The following is a 21,645-nucleotide window of genomic DNA, read 5'->3' as shown; positions in this document are numbered from 1 at the left end:
GAAAAAAAGAAAGAAAAGAGAGGGGGGGATACAGAAGCGGGGTGGGTGGGAGAAAAGGGGGGGAGAGAAAAGGGAGGGGAGGGGGAGGGTGGAGGGGGGAGAGAAAGGGGATCCATGCCGCCGCATCGCCGCCGCACCGCCGCGCCCGCCCGCCGCTTCTTCTTCTTCCCGTCGCCGCACCGTCCGACACCCACCGCCGTCCGCCACTTCTTCTTCTTCTTCTCCTCCCGCACCGCACCGCGCCGCCACCACCACCACCACCTTCTTCTTCTTCTTCTTCTTCTTCTTCTTCTTCTTCCACCGCACCATCGCCCCTGCCGCACCACCACCATCCGCCTCACCACCGCACCACCAATTCTTCTTCTTCTTCTTTCTTCTTCTTCTGTGAACTTGATTTGTTTGTGAAATTTTTGGATTTTTTTTAAAATTTGTTGTGGAATATTGTTGTTGTTGAAATTTGTTGTGGAATATTGTTGTGGATTTATGATGATGATGATGATGATGATGATAATGTGGTGGTTGTGGGTTCTGGTGTTAGTGGTAGTTTTATTCTGGTGGTTTAGGTGCTGTTCTTCTTCTTTTGATGATGATGATGATGATGATGATGATGATGTGGTGGTGGTGGTGGGTTCTGATGGTGGTGGTGGGAGAAAACACAGCGCTGCCGAGACGGGGGGAGGGGGTGTTGTTTCGGGAAGAGGGGAAAGGGGGAAGAGGGAAGGTCGCCGTCGCAACAGCTCCACGCCGCCGCCGCTCCACGCCGCCACCGCTCCACGCCGCTGCTCCTCCTCTGCCTGCATTTGGGATTCTGCTTCTGTTTCTGGTTGAGGAAGAAGAGGGGAGAGAGAGAGGGGTATTTTTGTCCGAAGGACCATTTTACAATAAACTGAAACTTTGGGGACCATTTTCGAGCGAAAAAAAGCCGAGGGACGAAATAAATTTTCAGCCCCTACGTTAGGGACCAAAATCATACTTAACCCTTTCAATTTTGTCCCAAAAATTTTCGATTTGCATCAAATATACTCTCGACGACTAAATTTTCAAAAAATTTAAGACCATATCTAACAATAATACAAAAAATTATGCTTGATTTACTTGTGTTGAGGGTTGTTCTTATAAAATTGTTCTTGAATCGGTCTTAAATTTTTTGAAAAATTAGCTGTCAGGAGTATATTTAATGCAAATTGAAAACTTTTGGAACAAAATTGAAACAAAATAAAATTTAAGGATATTTTTAAAATTTTTATCAAACTTCAATGACAAAAATATATTTTACCCTAAAAATTATTACGACAATAAATTTATTAAAAACAATTCATAATAATATTTTATTATCATACCTACATCTTAATAAAAATTATTACTACAATCAATTTATTAATCATAATTAATAATAATTAATTTATTATCATACATCTATAATCTTAATAAAAATTATTACTACACTATCTATTTCTACTGATCTCTAATATTACTATTATTTTAATTAAATCAAAATATTTAAAAATTAAAATTTATAAGATAATCAAGATAATTAATAATGTGAAATTTCAAACAATTGACATCTTTTATTTTTTTTTTCTTGACATTATTAAAAGCTGGTGGTCTAATTTTTTTTTATCTCTCAAGGTCCGATTTCTTCAACAATGGAGAGTAAAATGAGTGGAGTTGAAGGCGAAGTTAGGGACTTGGAAGTGAATGAGAAAAGAGCTAGACGAAAGTGAAAGAGATGGGGTAAGCAGCCATAGTATACAAGCAAGGACTAAAGATACATGTATGTATGATGTGTATGACGTGTGGCATACAGTGTATAAATCAGACGATCTGATTTATGCACCTGTGATATTTCTAATCAAAATGTCCGATTACTCTTTTTTAAATCAGACTGTTGGATTTGTTAATTACAGCCGTTACATCTTGATTAAGCTTCTTACACTCCTATAACGCAGCTATATATCATATTTGTCCCAATATTAAAAACAAATTCCGAAAACAAAAAAGATGGAATGGAACTATCCAAAATTGTTACCTACCACTATGAAGGACATTTGACTCCAACGCACACGTAATCAATGACGCACCCCTAATCCGGGGTCCTCTCCAAACATGGTATATAAAGAAGATTCTATGTTAATTACTTATTTTAGACACCAAAAGTTTTATATTGATAATGTTATCTTAACAATAAAATATAAAAAAAAATTTAAGTATACTATTATACTGATATTTTATTGATTATAAAAAATATATATAATATATATAATTAAGATCAACGATTAAAAATCACTATAATATCAATATGACAATACACTTAAATTTTTTTTAAAATATAATTTGATAGTGAAATATTCAAATTGTCATTTCATCAAAATCTAAAATGCTATTATGAAAAGATAATTTGAATAAATTAACTTAACTGTTAGTTATCAACTTACTTTTTAGTGGTTGAAATAATTATTTTCCCCGCAGAAAAGTTTTAGTAAGAAGAAAAAAGATTTTGGATTTATAATGATGTTAAATTCATTAAAATTTAATTTTTTTACAAATATTTTTTATTTTTATTCAAAAAAATTAGTTATCTTTTAAAATTTTAGTTTTTAGTCAAATTTTTTATTTAAATATTTATTTTTATAAGAAATTATTTATTTTTTATGAAAAGTTATTTATTTTTTTAATTTTCTTTTTTTTTAATTAAATGATAGACCATTTTTAAAGAATATGTAATTGCATTATTTTTATTTATAACAAGTATTTTAAAAAAATTATTAACTAAAAGTTACCGCTATGCCTTCATAGTTATATTTAATAATATTTTAATCTAAAATAATTAATTTCCGTGAACGTGTGTTGAAATTCAACGACGGGGACGGAAAGTGGTTGGAACCTAACGTCATTAACCATAAACGATTTCTGTATATATAAGACACAGTCATCACAAAGTCATATATATTCAAAATCGAACAAAGAAAGATTGATAGAGAAGAATCCAGAAAGAAGAGATATTCATAGTTTTGATTCATTGATTAGAAATTATAAAGAAGGTAATGGCTTTGATGAGTTTGAAGGACACTTTCTACATATCACATGGATCACCAACGTTGGCCATTGACGATTCGATTGAGATAAGGCAGGTTCTCAAATCATGGAAGCGGATTTTCCCTCAGAAACCTTCTGCCATTCTTGTTATCTCCGGTCACTGGGACACAGCAGTTCCCTCCGTCAATGTTGTTCAGAGAAACGAAACCATTTACGACTTTTATGGCTTCCCTAAACCCATGTACCAGGTTTCGCACTCTTTCTTATCTTATTGTTTTTTTAGGGGAATATAGTTGTTTAATTAGTTTATCAACTTACTTAGCTGTATTCAACTTGGATTGGATTGGTTGAATGGTTAGTTTACACGCTTAAGCAAATATCGTGGTTCAAATCCTGCCTTGTGTATGGAGCTTAGATTTGCGGCAGATTAGTTCTTTGGACAAAAACTTACTTAGCTATGAAAAACTCTGTTGGTTATTTGAATCGGATTAGTCAAATTCCTGCGATAGGTCCAAAAATCTTAACCAAGTGCATGAGTTAGTGGTAATTCCTATTTCTTGCATTTGAATTTGTCCGATTCTTTTATGGCGGAGACTCATGTGTAGTTATTTTTATGTGAAGTTGATAACTGAGAATCATTAGATAATTTGATATATTTATGAAAACTCACATGCAATTGTTTAGGATTTAGCACTATAGCTTTAAGATACTAGAAATGATTTCTTCTTGAAGATTTGCCAATGACTTTGTTGACACAATTATGTCTCCGAAGTTCAGCTTTTGGCATTTCATATGATGCCAATGCTTGTCATCATTTGGCATGGTTCTCGGTTATCCATGGATGATGATCTTAATCTCTTCATTGCTTATATGCTTAATTTGCCATACAGCTTAAGTATCCAGCACCTGGGGCTCCAGAGTTGGCAAGGAGGGTGAAGGAACTACTTCAAAAATCCGGTTTTGGCCGTGTCGACGAAGACAGAAGGAGAGGGCTTGATCACGGTGCTTGGGTTCCACTCATGTTGATGTACCCCGAAGCTGATATCCCGGTATGTCAATTGTCTGTTCAATCTGATAAGGATGGGACTCATCACTATAACATGGGAAAGGCATTGACACCTCTTAAAGATGAAGGTGTGCTTATAATTGGTTCTGGAAGTGCTGTTCACAATCTGAGAGAGCTTAGAGTTCATTCCGGCAACACTGCTGTTCCCTGGGCTCTGGAATTCGATAATTGGTTGAAAAGGGCTCTTCTTGAAGGAAGGTAACTTATTTATGCTTTGATGTTCATGTTTGCTAATTGCTTGGTTGATCTTATTAAGGATGTTATCCGCAATAGTCTAATAATCTCTCCATTTCGTAACACCTCTCACTTTGGAAATTTGATATATTCATAACTCAAATATATCTTGAGAGACCAAATTTGACAAAGTGGCAGATATCATGAATGGAGGAAAAACATTTTAAAGCTAGCAAGCATTGAATGTTGGTTCTTGATGGATTGGTTCTGAAGGCTTTTCACTTGCTTTTGTAGATATGAGGATGTAAACAATTGGGATAAGAAAGCACCGCACGCGAAGAAGGCTCATCCATGGCCAGATCACTTTTATCCACTTCATGTTGCCATTGGTGCAGCTGGTGGAAATCCAAAGGCCAAAGTTATCCACAGCAATATCGAATTAGGATCTCTCTCCTATGCCTCTTTCCAGTTTACTGAAGTTTCCGACTCGTGTTCTGCTTAATACTTTGTAAATGCTGTTCAGTTGTTGATAATATAGTGAGAAAAATTGATGTATAACGAACTGTTTTAATAAAAGATATTTAATGATTTCCCTTTTTGAATTGGGATGATGATTGGTTCAGTATTCTTTAAAAGGGTAATTAACTCTATTCTATTTCACATGAGGAATTGCAGTGATGCTTGTTGTAGCATACTCTTAATGGATTAAAATCAGGGTCTGAAAGATTCATCCTTATATTTTAGCTGTGAATTATCTGCTGTCGTATAAAAACCAAATGAAGAAGATCATTGATGTATGCATATGTATCTCTTGGATGAAAATGATAACAATGTTGTTTCCTGTAATAGTCTCTGTTCAAATTAATGTGCAGTGCTGAAAAACTGTGTGATGCACCAGAACTCTTTTCTTCTCTGCTAGAGAATGGCTTGAAACTTGATGCTTTTGCCTATAACAGATCATGCAGAAGTTCATAGCAGGCCACTTCTTTTTTCTTATTTATTTATTTATTTGTTTATTTATGTGGAAACCACATGTATTCCTAGATCAGAGGTAACCACAAAGCTACTTGTACAGATAAAACATTTTTATGCAGAATCTGGCATCTGAAATTAGTATTCATTTTTCATGTTGTTTGGCCTTTGTAAGTTATGTCTCCTATACTGCATGGAATTGAATCCCCAAGAAAGCATCAAATTTGTTAAACCTGAAACTTGATTGTGTAGAGCTGTTATGACTTATGAGGATAAGATGTTTATATTTTGAGTAAATGTGTGATATGCTTTTCTTTTCCTAATAAGTAATTTAGTATCCTTTAGAAAAGACTTGCAAAAATAATTACTAATATATATTGAGGGATATGATATGTATTATCATTTTATCTTTCAGAATCGCAATGTAATTTATCATTTAATTTTTCTTTTTTCTAAAGAAAACTTGACTTTGTTATGTTTTTCCTATTTCACAGTGTTAGATTATAAGAGTTTTAATTTGGTCTAGTCTGTTTTTCAATGTTAAACCAAGCTAGAAAAATATGCTTGAATTTGTAGATTTGATTTTGAGTGGTGTGTCATCAAAATGGGTCTATTTTTTCTTTTGTATTTATCATATGATATATTGACAATTAACTTATTTGTTATTACTTTTATATTTAAATGGTAAAAACTGAAAAATAACAAAGAAGTCAACATTTTTCCTGTTTTGGTGTTCTACACTTTTACTGTTGTTACTAGAATCATATCATGTAGTATTTTAGATACACAGCAAGAGTTTTAAATAAAAGTAGCTAAAAATACATATCTTAATTCTTAAATTTTTTTGATATTATAATTTTAAATGAGTTAATCAACTTTAAAATTTTTATTAGATTAGATAATTTTACGATTCAAATTACTTTTAATTATTTAAATTTTTCTATTTTTTTTTTATAAAATCTTTGTATTCTCTGGAATGGCCTCTGAAGATTCTCTCATCATTATAAGTTGAACCTTGCATCATCTAACCAACCAACCAACAAAGAAGAAAGAAGAAGAGAGCCATCATCAATCATGGCTTTGAGTTTGAAGGAAACTTTCTATATATCTCATGGATCACCCATGTTGGCCATGGATGATTCAATTGAGATAAGAAAGGTGCTCAAATCATGGAAGAACATCTTCCCTCAGACTCCCTCTGCCATTCTCATCATCTCTGCTCATTGGGACACTCGTGTTCCATCTGTCAACATTGTTGAGAGGAATGACACCATTCATGACTTTTATGGATTCCCTAAACCTCTCTACCAGGTTTCTTTCCTTTAGATTCATTCATTTCCTTCTTTGTCATCCTTTTTATGCAAAGTTTCATTGGATTGAACTTGTTCGAATCGGATTAGTCAAAATCTTGGTTATATAGTCTCTGGATGTAGGTGGGAAAGACCAAACAATCTTTTAAGTCTTGAACAGATTTAGAATACTCATTTGTTCTTTTTTCAGAAATGATTGAAAATTTGGTATCTTTTTGTGATGGGGAATCTTAGCTCTTAATCTTAACCATGTTATGTTTTTGGCTCCTTTTGAAAGATACTACAAAGTAGAACAATTTTTGGCCATAGTTCTTGGTTAGTCATGAATTGATCTTAATCTTCTGTTGGCATATAGATTAAGTATCCAGCACCAGGAGCTCCACAACTTGCAAGGAAGGTAAGAGATCTACTTCAAAAATCCGGCTTCAGCGCGGTGGAAGAAGACAGAAGGAGGGGGCTAGATCATGGTGCTTGGGTTCCATTGATGTTGATGTACCCGGAAGCCAGCATTCCGGTATGTCAGTTATCTGTTCAATCTCATAAGGATGGAACTCATCACTATAACATGGGAAAAGCATTGTCCTCTCTTAAAGATGAAGGTGTTCTTATAATTGGTTCTGGAAGTGCAGTTCATAATTTGAGAGAGTTAGTTAGAGATGGAAGCACTGGTGTCTTTCCATGGGCTCAGGAATTTGATGATTGGTTGAAAACAACTCTTCTTCAACGAAGGTACTATTTTCTATACAATTGTTTACACGTGAAGTTGATAGCTTATAATCAGAACATAATTTGACATATTTGACTAAATTATTATCTAAAAGTGTTAACTATCAACTTACTTTTGGAAATTTGTTACATTTATTGTTGAAGGTATCTTGATGCAAATTATGTCTAGATACATTGAATTATGAATTTTCTAAATTTTGATATTTTTAGATATGATGATATAAACCATTGGGATAAGAAAGCACCGCAGCCGAAAAAGGCTCATCCGTCGCCGGAGCACTTTTATCCGCTCCATGTCGCCATTGGTGCCGCCGGTGGGAATCCGACGGCCAAAGTTGTTCACAGTAATATTGAAATGGGATGTCTCTCTTATTCATCTTACCAGTTTAATGAAGTTCCTGGCTCTTGCTCTTCTTAAAATAGTGTGTTGCTTGGGAACTGACTTATGTATGTGTGATTTAATTTTTTAATGTGTAATAAATTGTGTGTATTTTAATCCATGAAATAATCCTACCTAATAGAATAAAATGTTATTGTTGTCGCTAATATTTTTTGTTTTATGTAATTTAATTTATACAGTAATTACGTAGTGGTATAAGATTTCGTTTTTGTTAACGTTATTTCATGCCAGTTTGATAAAGAAATCTTTTTATTTGTTTTCTCCTCCTTGTTAGGTACTGTTGTTGATATTTTGACATGTATTTTTCTTTATGAACAACTAGTACATAAGAGTGAGTATTCAAATTAATTAAATAATAATAAATTAAAAAAAAACGGATCAAAAGCTGAATTTTAAAAGACACATAACATTTTTTTATACATTTTAAATATGTAATTAATATTTTATAAAAAATATTTATTATATTACTATAATATGTTGAATTAATTTAATTAAAAAATATATAAATTAATATATATATATATATATATATATATATATATATATATATATTGATTTTGATAACTGAACTGTGGTGTGCATGTAGATTTTTTTATTATAATTATATGAATTAATTTGTCTATAATGATGGATGGCCGGTCCATATTGAAAATTACTCCCTAGAAAGAGTCGTCACAACATCAATGATGGCCAATAGAATCACTAAGAAAATTATTGGTCAAATGTCAAAAGCAAAAACGCTGAGGATTTAAGCTATAAGTATATAAGATATGAATACAATTACAAAGCGCATATATTTATATATACATATATACATAATTCCTTCATTCTTTTGCTTATTATCTCTTTCTAGATAGCTTGTATTTTCAATGAACAAGATCTTTAGATTGTGTTACACTTCTAGTAATTCTACACCAAAGAAAGAAATTATGAATAAAGAAAGTGGTGATTCCAATGATACAACAATAGAAGAAGTGGAAGAGAATAACGGCAATAATGTTATGGGGTTGATGAGAACGAGAGAAACATTCTACATATCACATGGATCACCAGAACTTGCCATAGATGAGTCAATCCCTGCATGGAAGTTCTTGAAGTCATGGAAGGAGGTTTGTCCCCAAACACCCTCTTCCATCCTCATCATCTCCGGCCACTGGGACACCGATGTCCCCACGGTCAACATCGTTGACCGCCACGAAACCATTTATGACTTCTATGGTTTTCCAAGGGCCATGTACAAGGTTAGTCTCTTCTTCATGTTTTGATGAGTTTGATTTTATTTTCATACTACTTCTCTAATAACTTCAATGATTCATGTTGAAATTAAGTTCCTTATTTCTTATGAAAGATTTTTTTATGATGAGAATGAAAGATGAATGAATATTTTGGTACTAGTGTTATTTTGTATATAATATTTTTAACAATTATATCAACATATTTTTAAATTGATCAAATAAAACGTATATTCTATCTAACAGTAAATAAAATTGTGTGAATGGAATCCCACAAATATTACATGAAATTCTAAAGAATTCAATGAATTTGGTCAAAATGTGCCAGCTACTTCTTGGCACACAGCTTACATAAAGTTGGTCTGCATAAGCATAAGAATATCAATAAGCACATTGTTTTAATTTTTAAAACTATTTACGATTTTACGTTATATAAAGTAATTGGCCAAAAAACAATAAAATAATAAAACACGTTTTGTTCGTGTTGGCATAGTAGCATGTGATGTGAAGCAAAAATTAAGATATAATAAAAAAAACAAATAAAAATAAACATAAACAAAAACATAAAATTAAATGCTTCCTCAGTTCCTTGGCGCTTGTTTTATCGCTTCCATTTCTGACTTTGATATTTTTTGCTAAACTTCATATAATAATCATATGTTCACGACTTCACGCCAACGACTTCCTACTACTGCTGATTAAATATTTGTGGTAGTTTTTTTGAGGTGTTAACGTTTTTGTACCACCACAAATCCACAATACGTAACATTGTATACTACAAGGCTTATACATTGAATATTCTATGCCATAAAAAATGTCCTAGAGATCATCAGTACATGATTATATCGGCAGTTGGCACAAACAATGCAAGGAAGCTGTATGCTAATTTAATTTAAAATCATGATTAGGAGGTTGATTAATTAATACATATTCTCTGCTGCACTTTTAAGTGAGTATCAAGAAATTCTTAAATAATTTTAGAGCATCACTTAAATATGGTTACAACTAATAAGAAGATGACTATTTAAGATATAGTTCATCATTAACTTAAACTCTTATTTTAAATAGAGTTTTTCTTTAGTTGTGAGTATGATATATATAAAAACAAAAAAAATCAGTAAAAACAAAATTTTATTTTCTATTTTACTTTCTATTTACATAATGCAAAGTTTGTTAGAATAACTCAAATAGAGCTGTCATATTGAGTAACTGTTGCAAAGCAGATCAAGTATCCAGCACCAGGGGCACCAGAATTAGCTAAGAGGGTGAAAGAACTACTAACATCAGCCGGGTTCAGCCGTGTGAAGGAGGACCGGAGGCGGGGGCTTGACCATGGTGCTTGGGTGCCTCTCTTTTTGATGTATCCGGAGGCAGACATTCCAGTGTGCCAACTCTCTGTCTCAACAGGCAGAGGTGCAACTTACCACTACAACATGGGGAAGGCATTGGCATCTCTCAAGGATGAAGGTGTTCTTGTCATTGGTTCTGGGAGTGCCACCCATAACCTCAGGGCAATCGCGCCTCGGAATACCCCTCCTGCTCCCTGGGCTTCAGCATTCATGTCCTGGTTGAAAACCTCTCTTCTTGATGGAAGGTATCTAATCCTTTCAACTAGCTCAACACTCTTTTTTTTTCTATCTTATGTCTGTTAATATAATAAGTGCTTGTTTTGCAATTCCATGGCTGTAACACAGATTTGAGGATGTAAATGAGTACGAAGAGAAGGCACCATATGCAAAAATGGCTCATCCATGGCCGGATCATTTCTTCCCATTGCATGTGGCAATGGGGGCTGCTGGTGAAAAAGCAAAGGCCAAGGTTATCCATGACAGTTGGGATGGTGGTTCTATGTCTTATGCTTCTTTTAGTTTTACAGCTGCTGATACCATTTGAAACATTCATATTTGTTGGATCTCCTGGATTTCTAGTCTTATAATAGCAAAAAATATATTCTTTGTTACAATTGTGTATATCAAGTAATCAAACTGTAGTTCATTGTCCATTAATCTTATACTTCTTTAATGGGTATTTTGAATTCTTATAAACATTAAGTAATTACAATTTTATTTAATACTTTGTTTTTAATATTACATTTTTCAAAATTGTAATGTAAAGACAGCTGATCTCTTAATACCATGCAATCAATTGCAGAGAGTTATTATTTAAAATTTAATTTGATTCACTCTAAGCAAAAATAACTACATTAAAATTAATATGAGAAATGTAAAATGACCAATAATATTTTTCCTTTGTATGTCTTATATTTGAATCAACGCTAGCCAATTCTCTATTTTCTTCCTACTAAAAAAATATTGACTTTCTAGTAGTCTCCGAAACATGCATATAAAGAAAAGGTTTGAAATTGTGTAATGCATGCATGAAAATGCAAAACATATATTCAAGATTCTCAAACGTCAGCTATTACGAACAAAATTGTGGTATATGAGGCCTCTAAAATACATCTCCCCTTTTTAACTTTCGAATAAAAGGTTGCATACTGAAACATGGTTTTCCCTCAAGTTCGAACATGAAATTGGGGATAAAACAGTCAGGAGAGGGCAAAGTTGGGATAAACGAAATCTTTGTATTAGCCCATACACAGTACACGACAAATGCACATGATTTTACTTGTTACTTTCAAGTGGAACCTAATCCTCCATGGAGGTGCAAGCAATTCAGAATCACTAATCCATTCATTGTATTTCAGACTCTCAGTTCAGCAGCCAAAATCCCTTTCCTTTGGATAACAAATATATTGAGAGGGGTTCAATGCGATTCATTTGACAAGGCTATTGTGTCTTCAGTGTAAGATCTAAAACTCAGTATCGAAGCATGAAACCATGATTTTAGAAACCATGGATCTAGCAAAAGGGATGTAGCTCAAGCTATACCTGTCAATCAAAATATCAGAAAATAGTCAGTTTTACAAGAGAGTAACAAAGATGAGGCCATAATAGAATCATATTGCATCCAATAAATTGAAATGGCCAAACAAAGGGTGATGCACACGTTAGATTTTTATTCTTTTCCCCCCAGTGTACTTTGGCTGAGTTAAACCATATCACGTTAATTAGAGAGGACCCAAGCCATTTCAAATAAAAACAGGTCTTTTGTTAACTCCATAGATTTTCAGAATCTCTTTTTTGCTTGTGCCAGAAACCAGAAAAGTTGTCACTAGTCCATACAAAATTTTTCTTCAGTTAATGGAATATGTGCCAATTGAACTTATCTAGAATTCTCCCCACAATTGACTCGCACATACAGCACATGTATTTAATGGGCTTAAACAGAAGAAAATATAAAAATAAGTTACATGGAAGGCATTTGGAAACTATAAAATATGACGTACCAAATCAGTGCTCCAAACTCCAAAATAATTGCAAGAAGTGTTAGCAACTTGTTATGAACCTGCTCAGTGCAAAACCAATAAGATGAAATGCCATTTAATAAAAAGAACGTTTTTCCTTTCCTTTTGGTTTTTTCCGCGCTGAAATTAGAAGAATCTAAAGAGATGCACTTTTACTTACATATAGAGCACAGAACAAAGCAATGATCATACTTGCAATGTATATGGCTGTGGCATAGATACGAACAGGATCAAGCATCATTGTGAATTGCCGTTTAGGACCAATCAGGAAGGCTGTGCTGCCATCATAAAAGACTCCAACTTATCATTTGAAGAAATAAAAACAACTATTACACCAAATTTAACAGAACATAAATAAACAAAATTCATCCACACTTTTTTGGCTGTAAATTATTGTCAATGTTAATTTAAAATGTTAAGCACTTATGGATTAAGATGAAAGAATAAGGTGTAACAAGAAAACAATTAATTTAGTAATAAATACAAAGAGGGACATGGGCATCAATTCCTCAAATGATGAGAGAAGGCAGAGTATACATTCAAGGCACGTATGGGGAAACTATCACTAAAAGACCAGCAATCCCTCAACACTGATCAATCTAGCTACTTACAGCAACTATACAAGAACAGCACCAGATTAGATGCACATTATAATGAATGTCAAACCACTACTAAGAGAGGGAAAAAAAAAGGGGGGGGGGGGGGGAGGTGGTCAAGAATCACTGAATCAGTCATTATTCAGCTCCAAAACAGTCGATACCTTCCAAGTGAAAGCAAATTGCCAAGAGTGAATGCTACCGCAAACTTGATTGGTTTGAGAAAAACAAGCATTGACTGTACAATGGTAAGAATAAATGACACTGCATTAGTTTCTAGCCATGTAGTAAAATATAAGTTGGAGATAAAAACCTAAGATTATACAGAAAGTACCGGAAGAATCATAGTTGTATTCTTCTCTTTGTTTTTTTTTTTAATAATAAGATTCTTTTATAGTTCAAAAAGAAAAGGATACAACAAAAGGTTTCATTATGAAGAATAATTTGCACTAAACCAAAAGCTAATATATAGCAGAAGTTCAAATTAGAAAGAAAAATCATGCTTCTAGACTTACCAATAGTGTAAAAGTTAATCCAGCCGAAAAGCATATTGCAAAACCATATAACCTCTGCTCATAAACAGAGAGCTTATTAGTCCAACAGTTCACAGATAGAAAGCTTACCGAGTGAAAACAACAAAGATTTAAGATGACAAAGATTTCCAGTAAGGAAGAAAACTAGAGGAGGTTGACTCGTTGACACATAATGGCATGTTTCATTACAAAATTAAAACAATACAGAAACAATAGCAACAGATTAGGATAAGTCAAACATCAGCTTAAACCATAGAGTTAATAGATCCACTACTCCTGTGGTTCTAATGGGAAAAATCAACAAAATTGGTGCTACATTCCATAGAGTCCTAACAAACCAATCTCCCACAATAAAAGTAATCTGAATGGGAAACAAATTCATTATTCAAAAGTCCTGTATATGTAATTCTTGACCCAAACAATAATATTCATCACCTTAGAAACACAATCCGTCAAAATTATCTCTGCTTAGTAACAAAATCACATCTTACAACACAAACAAGCCTCAAAGTTATACTATACCACTCTTATATAACCTGTATAACTCATAAGTATTCATACCAATAACAAAAGTAATGCATTCATGACTCATCCAGTTCATAGATTTCCTAAGAAATATTTCCCAAAGCATTTTGGTGAAGATATTCATAATTTCTCTACAAACGACCCGCCAACAATTTTCACGCATCACCAAAACTCCAGCATAAATTATCTTCTAACAACACAAAATTCAACACATAACATTTCTAGAACAAAAAGGATATCTCAAGTACCCAGTCGCCATGTCACTTGATTAATTTCCCAATATGATATCGTCCAAGGACAAAAACACAGCAACATCTTCTTCCTTAAATCATCACTGACCAAGTGACCATGCAATTCTCTACCTCTATATTGCATCCAGCTCATTCATAATTAAAGCATTGAAGACCAACCGAAATCTCACTGAGATTAACTCCCTAAGTAGAGCAACCTTTCTCGTCCAACGACACTCAGATCCACAATTTCCATGCATCTATCTACTAAATCAACACTACACACACATCCAAATATAACAACAGTAAAATTAAGCTAAAATATCAAATCCTTTGAACGTTGAAAATGACACAAATGCATAATCACACGCTACGAGATCGCAATGTCAAAAATGCCACAACTGAAGCACAGATCCAGCTAACACTTCCATTTCGAAAATCGAATAATCAAATTTCACTCGATTTTTTTCCCTTCTATTTTCCATTCTCAGCTCATAATACGTTGTTTTATCTCAGACACAAAAAACGGTTGAATCGAAACTCGAAAGGAATACCTGTTTGGTGGACAAGGTGCAGTTGCGGTTGAATTCGTCCATGAATGCGTAAGAGCTGCTGTCGTCCAATGCAGTAGCTCGCTGCTCTTCGTCTTCGACTTCCATTCCTACCATGATCTTCACTTTCTCGAAGGCTCTGTTCATCGTTTCCATCGTGTTCTCTTCCTCTATCTAACACACTTTCTCGAGAAACAAAAGGAAAATACACCACACGGTTGCTGAGGCACTTTAAATTGCTTCAATTTTCAGAAATTCGTTTCGGAAGTTCGTTCGATGGAGACATCGCAACCACACCACTTCACTGAAACTAAGCTCATGTGGACGAAGACCTTTTTCTCCTCATCGTTTTTTTTTCCTTTGAGAAAACTTTGGAGTTTGGAGTAATCTGAGATACCCGAGTTCAAAGCCTATAACTAAGCCCAAAACATTTGTTTCGAGAAGAAGTATGATTTTAAAAAAAAAAACCAAATAAGTGCAGGCTTTTTAATTGAAAGACAAATAAATTTTTGATAAATTAAAAATATAAAAATATCTTTTATATTTTAAAATATGACATTTAAATTTTTTCAAAAAAGTTATTTATTAGACAAAAAGATTTAGGTATCTCGTATTTTAGAATATGAGAGATGTGTTTATATTTTCAATTGGTCAATGACTTGTTTGTTTTTAAATTAAAAAAAAATTAAGAATGGATTGTTTTGAATTAAAAAAATTAAGAATGGGTTGTTTTTTTTTTTTAATGTTAAAATGTAATCTAATCCATAACTGAAACAATAAAAATTTCAATTAAACCCAGTCTTAATTAAAACTAAATGATCTCAATAAAAAAATTGGTTAAAGTTAGTTTGAATTACCTGATTAAATTAAATCTTACTCTTAATAAAAATACATTAAATCTAAAGTGAGCATAAAATAAAATTTTCTTGACGAGATTCTCTCTGAAAATATTTTTGGAGTCTCTAACAGAATCATTATTAAATTTTTCTTTAATTAGATTTAATTTTTATAAGAGGTGATGTTTTATGCATATGTAGACGATGATAAGTAACAATATTTTAAATAATTATTAAATTTTAGCCTATTTTATTCACTTAAAATAATATATTATAATATTTTTAATGAATTTACGTATACCAAAGAAGTTATTTTAATGTTTTATGACACTTATATTATAGACTTAAATTATTGTTAATTTTATTTTTGTAGCAAATTCAAAATATATGTTAGTTAAAAATATTGATATATTAATGTTTTAGTATATTTGGATTTGGATAGATATTATATGTAGGTCAAATTTTGAAAATACCAGAAATTTTAAAATGAAAAATATTTTATCCGAATCTTGCTTTCAAAATATGAAAATCATTATTACTTGCAGGTTGTTAGGATTCGTAAATTAAAAATCAATAGTTCAATAAATTATTAGAAACCTTTTCTTGAAAAAAAATTAGTCACATTCTATTTTTATATACAAAAACTGAACAGAGCTTTCATTCGCATACGTTACATACACTATCAACCGACTGAGGTCTAGTTCAAGCTTTGTTCATCATATCGCATCATCACATTAACGAAGTAAATATCTGTTGACAGCATCTTTGAATATTGCAATGAACATCAGATATAGTTGTGTTTGGTTTTACAATTTACTGTGTTTGTATGCAAAGGATGCTAGTTCGCTGGGTTCCACCGTCTGAAGGGGCTATCAAACTCAACGTCGATAGAAGTTCAAGAGAAAATCCAGGAAGAGCCGGATGTAGTGGCTTGCTTAGAGATCAATATGGCAACTGCATTGCTGGATTCGTCAGTCATCTTGGTTTCGCCGGCAGCGGAACTAGTAGCTATCCGCCATGATTTGTGGTTGGCGAGGCAGTTTGGGTACAGAAGGGTGGAATGTGAAAGTGATTGCATGGTGGCTCTTGAGATTATTCATCACAATGCCGGAGATTTCCAGAATTCACAGACATTGTGGAAGAAATTCATCGGTTCATGCTTCTTGAGTGGGATGTCACTATCTACCATGTCATGAGAGAAGCAAATTGGTGTGCTGATTTTCTGGCAAAAGTAGGTTCTTCTTCGAGTTCTGCGTTTTCTCTTTTGAATAGGCCTCCGCCGGAACTCAGTCACCTTCTTCTTGCCGACTCCAAGGGTATTCTTTATTCTAGAGCTTAGTCGTATGAGGTTATAAAAATTGTTGAGCTCTTTTTTCATTATTCCTTAAATTATGCATGGTTGATGTACTCTTTTTCCTCTATTGGATTTTTTCCCAAGCTCCAGGGGTTTTGTCCATAGAGGTATTTTAAGGAGGCATAACCTACATAACCAAGTATCGATATAGTCGATACCAATCTTGGTGGAACAATGTACTATTCAGAACTATGTAACATATTCAATTTCAATGAAATTACAAAATTTCTGGAGAAATTATTGAATTCTATATTAACTGTTAATAATTGTCAATTATGTTCATTAGTGCTAATGTAATATTTATCAAACCATAGATATATAAATACATAGATCATATATTTGTTTTAAATAAGGCATAGCTAGATCCTCCAATTCAATTTATTTTGCGGCCGTTATCTCTAACTTGACCCTTGGAACCTTCTTTGATATCAAGCAAGCTCATTTTGACCATGGCTTGTTGGAAATCCAAGAGGAACAAGGCTTGGTTCTGTGCATAAGAGTTGACAAAATTTCTAGTTCTTGGACTAGTGAACAATGTTTGATCGAATGTGAGAACCCCATTGCCGGAGACCAAAGCGTCGAAGTACAAGTTGTTGAAATCATGCCTTGTTTCATCAAAGGGCTGCTCAGCATTGTCACCAGTACTGCATGTTCTGGACAGTGTCTTTGCAAATTCTGAGTTCAAATTTGGATCCACTTTTGTTAGCCTGTTCTTGAAAGAAGAACACCTAGCTACTCCTATTGTGTGAGCCCCTGAAGATTCAAAACCGTAAAACATTATTAAAAATGCTTCCTTGTTGCGTAATCTCTATCAACTATTGTATTTGAAAATTATATGCATTTATAGTTTAATATATAGATATTCTGTAACAGAAGGAATGACATGGTGAAAGCTAGTAAATTATGAATTTAGAAGCCTTTGTCAAAAAGTGAAGTTTCACTTAATTATGATATTCATTATTCATGAAGAAGCATGTATAGATAGAAATAGAAGCATAGGGACATATATGTATATTAATTACCAGAGAGAGCCACCATCTCTTGTGCTGAAAAGCCATGTTGGGCAAACATCTTGATGAGATCAGAAGCATTGAAGTTGGGAGATGGCAGATTAATGGTATCCTCAATTTTGGACCTTGTTCCATCTTTTCTTCCCTTTGGTATGTCATAAACTGGCCCCCCTGCCTGCTCATTGTGCCATTCATAATATATATTAGTATAAAATTAATGGTAAGTAGAAAAATATATAAGTAGGTTGATCTTACAAAGAAAACTGCATCTCTAGCAGCTAAAGCAAGAATATCAGCACATGAAACTACTCCAGGGCATTGTCTTTCAAGCTCTTCTTTGATGTCATCTATGATTTCATAGCCTCTCAAAAGGAAAATTAAATGGATTTGACAGGTAATTTTAAGCATAAATCAAATAGTATTTTAACATGTTTGGTTTAGTTTTCTGGAACCACAAAACCATGGCTTGAGGCATTCCCAAAAGCATAACAAAAAAGAGAGTAAGAAAGAGTAAGAAAGACACAAGCTTACCAATTTGCAAACCTCCATTCTGATATACCTTTAAAAAATTGAAAAAAGAGAGTTAACATTAGTCAACCAGGCATATCTTACTATTTGATACACATGTAGTACATAACAAATGCAATTCAAGAAATACACAAGGTTTAACATAGTAGGATACTACGGCATTATGACCCATGTAGCCAACTTTGCGTATAGGATAAGACCTGATTGTTGTTCAGGCTATACTTTTAGTATGATTGAATGAAATGAGGATAAGAAGGAATAAGAATGAGAAGGAATTTAGAGTATTGAAAGTTAGGTAGCACATTTCTACCTATATGCTGTAGCGCTATATTCAGCACTACAGAGCTATAGTGCAGCTTTCCTAAAACAATGAGAATCGTGTTGCATTGTGGATTTCATGTAGCAACCATGGCGGCTGCTATTCTCTGCCTCTACTGATCAGGGAAAATTGAACTTTGACACTACTGATCATTATAGAATTTTTTAATTAGTATATTGCAATGTACTTGAGGGCCATATTTTTGGGATTGATTAGCACAAGTTTTCTTCCAATCTCTCTGCAAATATGCAACAAAGAAACCATTAGCTGAAAACCATATGTAATTATTAGATGCAGTCTCCTGTCAACATCGATGAATGTTAGGGAGATTGTATCCTCCAAAAGTAAGAACCAAAGTTGTCTTCTACAATTTACAACAACACTTCAGAATTTGTCCCATTATTAGTTTGATTTTATTGGTGTTAGGCGTACAAGTTACATGCTAGCAAAATTTCAACTAAGCTTTAGTGTAAATAACTAAATATAATGATAATACCATTTTGTCATTATTTTTTCAAATTACCTTCTATCCTCATCATTTTTTTTTTGTTGACAGAAAATGGTCCATAAAAATTGAGAGAAATTTAAAAAATAATATAATAGAAGATTGATATTATCAGTTAGAGTGTGGGAAAATCCACTCCCATAAGAATGAGTATTGTTGTGTTATATTTAATTTTGTGATCTTAGTTAAATGAAGAACATTGGATGTAATCGTTGGCTTTTTTTTTCTTCCTCCTATATCATCTACCTAATTTGAAATGTAATGATAAACTTTTATGGTCCATAAAGTTTTGTTGTGTTTATTTTTCAGGTTATGTTTATTATTGGAAATAATTAAATAGACCTGTAAAGATTGCAAACAAACAACTGGTTATCAATCATCCTTGACAATAGTTAGTTGGTGAAGTCTCTGGTATGGATATATCAAAATATCTATACCTCTGGATCATACGTGTGTGAGTCCAATAAAAGACGCGTGTGTTCGTTTTTGATAACCTGTAAAATCAGTCATTTAAAAAAGTGCCACTGCAATAGCAGTGGGTCAGAAACTTTGTTCAGAAGTGATCTTGTGAGGACAGAAAGATTATTTGCTAATGTGATATTATTAATAGAATGTTGGGATAAAATTTTTTGGGTCATGGATTTCGTGGGCTTAACAAAATTTTGGCCAGATTATTGGGCGTGAAGAATATAAGAGGAGAATTGTCTATGTTTTGAAACCCATAAGGAAAGGAGAAAAAATATAAAAGAAAAATAAGAGTGGAGTGAAGATCCAATAAGATTGAAAAACAGGCATAGTGCTACATTAAAAATATGTGAACATTAAAAAACTAAAAAAATTATTAATTATAAATTTTATGTTTCTTAAGTATTTCATAATGCATTGGTGTCATATTTAAATTTTAATATTTTTATTTATTTTATTGAAAATTGAATGGACTAGAAAGTCAAAAATCTAATTAAATATTTTTCATCAATTAAGAGAGGTAATATATACCATTATACATAACATTCTTATTCTCAGTTAACAGAATTATTAAAAAATGTTAACATACAAATAAGAAGTATTTTCAGTTTCATATTATCTATTTATTCTCAATATATTATTCTTGTTCCGATAAAATTTATAAAAAAATAATTCTATTAATTATGCCCATTAACATTGTTATTACAATAACAAATATTTTCGTTATATTCAATCATAAAATTCATTAAATTTGTTGGTAACTCTTAAAGCCTATATTTATTTGAGTAATGCTATAAGATTTTTTATGAATTAAGTCTAACTAACCTAACAATAAAATAAAAAAAACGATATATAGCTTATAATATATTTTTGTCGTACTAATTCATATAAATTTATCATCATACCGAAATAAACACCTAATTTCATTATATTACTTCAAAGATTCATTCAAAATGGATGGCATAAATACCATTCAACTATATTTTTTTTACAGCGAATTTTGCTTTCATGTTTCCATAATCATCGCGTTGATTAAAAAATATCTCATTTACAATGAACATTATTTTATTTTAATATTGAATAATGGACCTTAGGAGTTATCAATAAATTTTATTTTATCTTATTATTTAATTTAGTTAGACTTAGTTTATAAAAAGACTTATAACATTACAAAAATAAATATAAATTTTAGGAGTTACCAATAAATTTAATGAACCTTATAATTAAAGAGAACAAAAATATTTGCTACTGTAATAACAATGGTAATGGGCATAATTAATAGAATTATTTTTTTATAAATTTTGTCGGAGCAAGAATAATATATTGAGAATAAATGGATAATGCGAAATTAAAAATATTTCTTATTTTGCATGTTAACAGTTCTTAATAATTTTTAATAAAATAAATAAAAATATTAAAATTTAGATATGGCACCAATGCATTATAAAATACTTAAGAAATGTAAAATTTATAATTATTAAAAAAATTTTATTTTCTTAATGTTTACATATTTTCAATGTAGCACTATGCCACTGTTTTTTAATCTTATTGGATCTTCACGTCACTCTTATTTTTCTTTTTTCTTCCTATTTCATTAAAATATTTTTTCTCCTTTTTTTATGGGTTTTAAAACATAGACAGTTCTCTTCCTATATTCTTCACCCCAACAAACTGGCCAAAATTTTCTTAAGCCCACAAAGTCCATGGCCCAAAAAATTTTATCCCTAAAATTTCATTAATAACAAGTTTAATCACCCGTGCCATGCACGTGATAAGATTAAAATTATAATTTTAAGTTGTTATGTTAAATTTCATTTTAATTATAATAATTTAATTAATAAAAAAATAACTTGTATGCGTTGTTTTTCTTTTTTTAATATAGTATTAATTGTATTAACTATAAAATAGTT

At 32.2% G+C, this 21,645-nt stretch overlaps 4 protein-coding genes across 4 annotated transcripts; 3 read left to right on the top strand and 1 right to left on the bottom strand.

The window, feature by feature from the left end:
- Window positions 1-2,939: 2,939 nt before the first annotated feature.
- On the top strand, window positions 2,940-4,878 carry LOC130981652 (extradiol ring-cleavage dioxygenase-like). The gene is made up of 3 exons (XM_057905274.1): window positions 2,940-3,284; window positions 3,927-4,300; window positions 4,571-4,878. The coding sequence occupies exons 1-3, from the start codon at window positions 3,045-3,047 to the stop codon at window positions 4,776-4,778; spliced, it is 822 nt and encodes a 273-aa protein (XP_057761257.1). The 5' UTR covers window positions 2,940-3,044; the 3' UTR covers window positions 4,779-4,878.
- A 1,337-nt stretch (window positions 4,879-6,215) lies between these two features.
- LOC130981653 (extradiol ring-cleavage dioxygenase-like) lies at window positions 6,216-7,861 on the top strand. Its single transcript, XM_057905275.1, has 3 exons — window positions 6,216-6,559; window positions 6,914-7,287; window positions 7,495-7,861. The coding sequence occupies exons 1-3, from the start codon at window positions 6,323-6,325 to the stop codon at window positions 7,700-7,702; spliced, it is 819 nt and encodes a 272-aa protein (XP_057761258.1). The 5' UTR covers window positions 6,216-6,322; the 3' UTR covers window positions 7,703-7,861.
- A 594-nt stretch (window positions 7,862-8,455) lies between these two features.
- LOC130981696 (extradiol ring-cleavage dioxygenase-like) lies at window positions 8,456-10,879 on the top strand. Its single transcript, XM_057905339.1, has 3 exons — window positions 8,456-8,925; window positions 10,140-10,510; window positions 10,611-10,879. The coding sequence occupies exons 1-3, from the start codon at window positions 8,554-8,556 to the stop codon at window positions 10,807-10,809; spliced, it is 942 nt and encodes a 313-aa protein (XP_057761322.1). The 5' UTR covers window positions 8,456-8,553; the 3' UTR covers window positions 10,810-10,879.
- Window positions 10,880-11,278: 399 nt separating this feature from the next.
- On the bottom strand, window positions 11,279-15,112 carry LOC130981697 (uncharacterized). The gene is made up of 6 exons (XM_057905340.1): window positions 14,722-15,112; window positions 13,395-13,448; window positions 13,044-13,117; window positions 12,444-12,561; window positions 12,266-12,324; window positions 11,279-11,807 (listed from the first exon to the last, which is right to left on the bottom strand). The coding sequence occupies exons 1-6, from the start codon at window positions 14,872-14,874 to the stop codon at window positions 11,729-11,731; spliced, it is 537 nt and encodes a 178-aa protein (XP_057761323.1). The 5' UTR covers window positions 14,875-15,112; the 3' UTR covers window positions 11,279-11,728.
- Between the last annotated feature and the right edge of the window lie 6,533 nt (window positions 15,113-21,645).

This window comes from Arachis stenosperma, chromosome 5, assembly GCF_014773155.1.
Source record: "Arachis stenosperma cultivar V10309 chromosome 5, arast.V10309.gnm1.PFL2, whole genome shotgun sequence".
Lineage (NCBI taxonomy): Eukaryota > Viridiplantae > Streptophyta > Magnoliopsida > Fabales > Fabaceae > Arachis > Arachis stenosperma.
Note: the sequence above shows the minus strand (reverse complement) of the source record. Positions and strands in the feature narration are given on the sequence as shown.

Excerpts from the sequence above, each read along its gene's own strand:
- LOC130981652 (XM_057905274.1), top strand. The coding sequence starts at position 3,045 with ATGGCTTTGATGAGTTTGAAGGACACTTTCTACATATCACATGGATCA. Across the intron at positions 3,285-3,926 it reads TCCCTAAACCCATGTACCAG|CTTAAGTATCCAGCACCTGG; the intron begins GTTTCGCACTCT and ends TTTGCCATACAG. Across the intron at positions 4,301-4,570 it reads AGGGCTCTTCTTGAAGGAAG|ATATGAGGATGTAAACAATT; the intron begins GTAACTTATTTA and ends TTGCTTTTGTAG.
- LOC130981653 (XM_057905275.1), top strand. The coding sequence starts at position 6,323 with ATGGCTTTGAGTTTGAAGGAAACTTTCTATATATCTCATGGATCACCC. Across the intron at positions 6,560-6,913 it reads TCCCTAAACCTCTCTACCAG|ATTAAGTATCCAGCACCAGG; the intron begins GTTTCTTTCCTT and ends GTTGGCATATAG. Across the intron at positions 7,288-7,494 it reads ACAACTCTTCTTCAACGAAG|ATATGATGATATAAACCATT; the intron begins GTACTATTTTCT and ends TGATATTTTTAG.
- LOC130981696 (XM_057905339.1), top strand. The coding sequence starts at position 8,554 with ATGAACAAGATCTTTAGATTGTGTTACACTTCTAGTAATTCTACACCA. Across the intron at positions 8,926-10,139 it reads TTCCAAGGGCCATGTACAAG|ATCAAGTATCCAGCACCAGG; the intron begins GTTAGTCTCTTC and ends GTTGCAAAGCAG. Across the intron at positions 10,511-10,610 it reads ACCTCTCTTCTTGATGGAAG|ATTTGAGGATGTAAATGAGT; the intron begins GTATCTAATCCT and ends GCTGTAACACAG.
- LOC130981697 (XM_057905340.1), bottom strand. The coding sequence starts at position 14,874 with ATGGAAACGATGAACAGAGCCTTCGAGAAAGTGAAGATCATGGTAGGA. Across the intron at positions 13,449-14,721 it reads GCACCTTGTCCACCAAACAG|AGGTTATATGGTTTTGCAAT; the intron begins GTATTCCTTTCG and ends GTTTATGAGCAG. Across the intron at positions 12,562-13,043 it reads AATTTGCTTTCACTTGGAAG|CACAGCCTTCCTGATTGGTC; the intron begins GTATCGACTGTT and ends TTATGATGGCAG.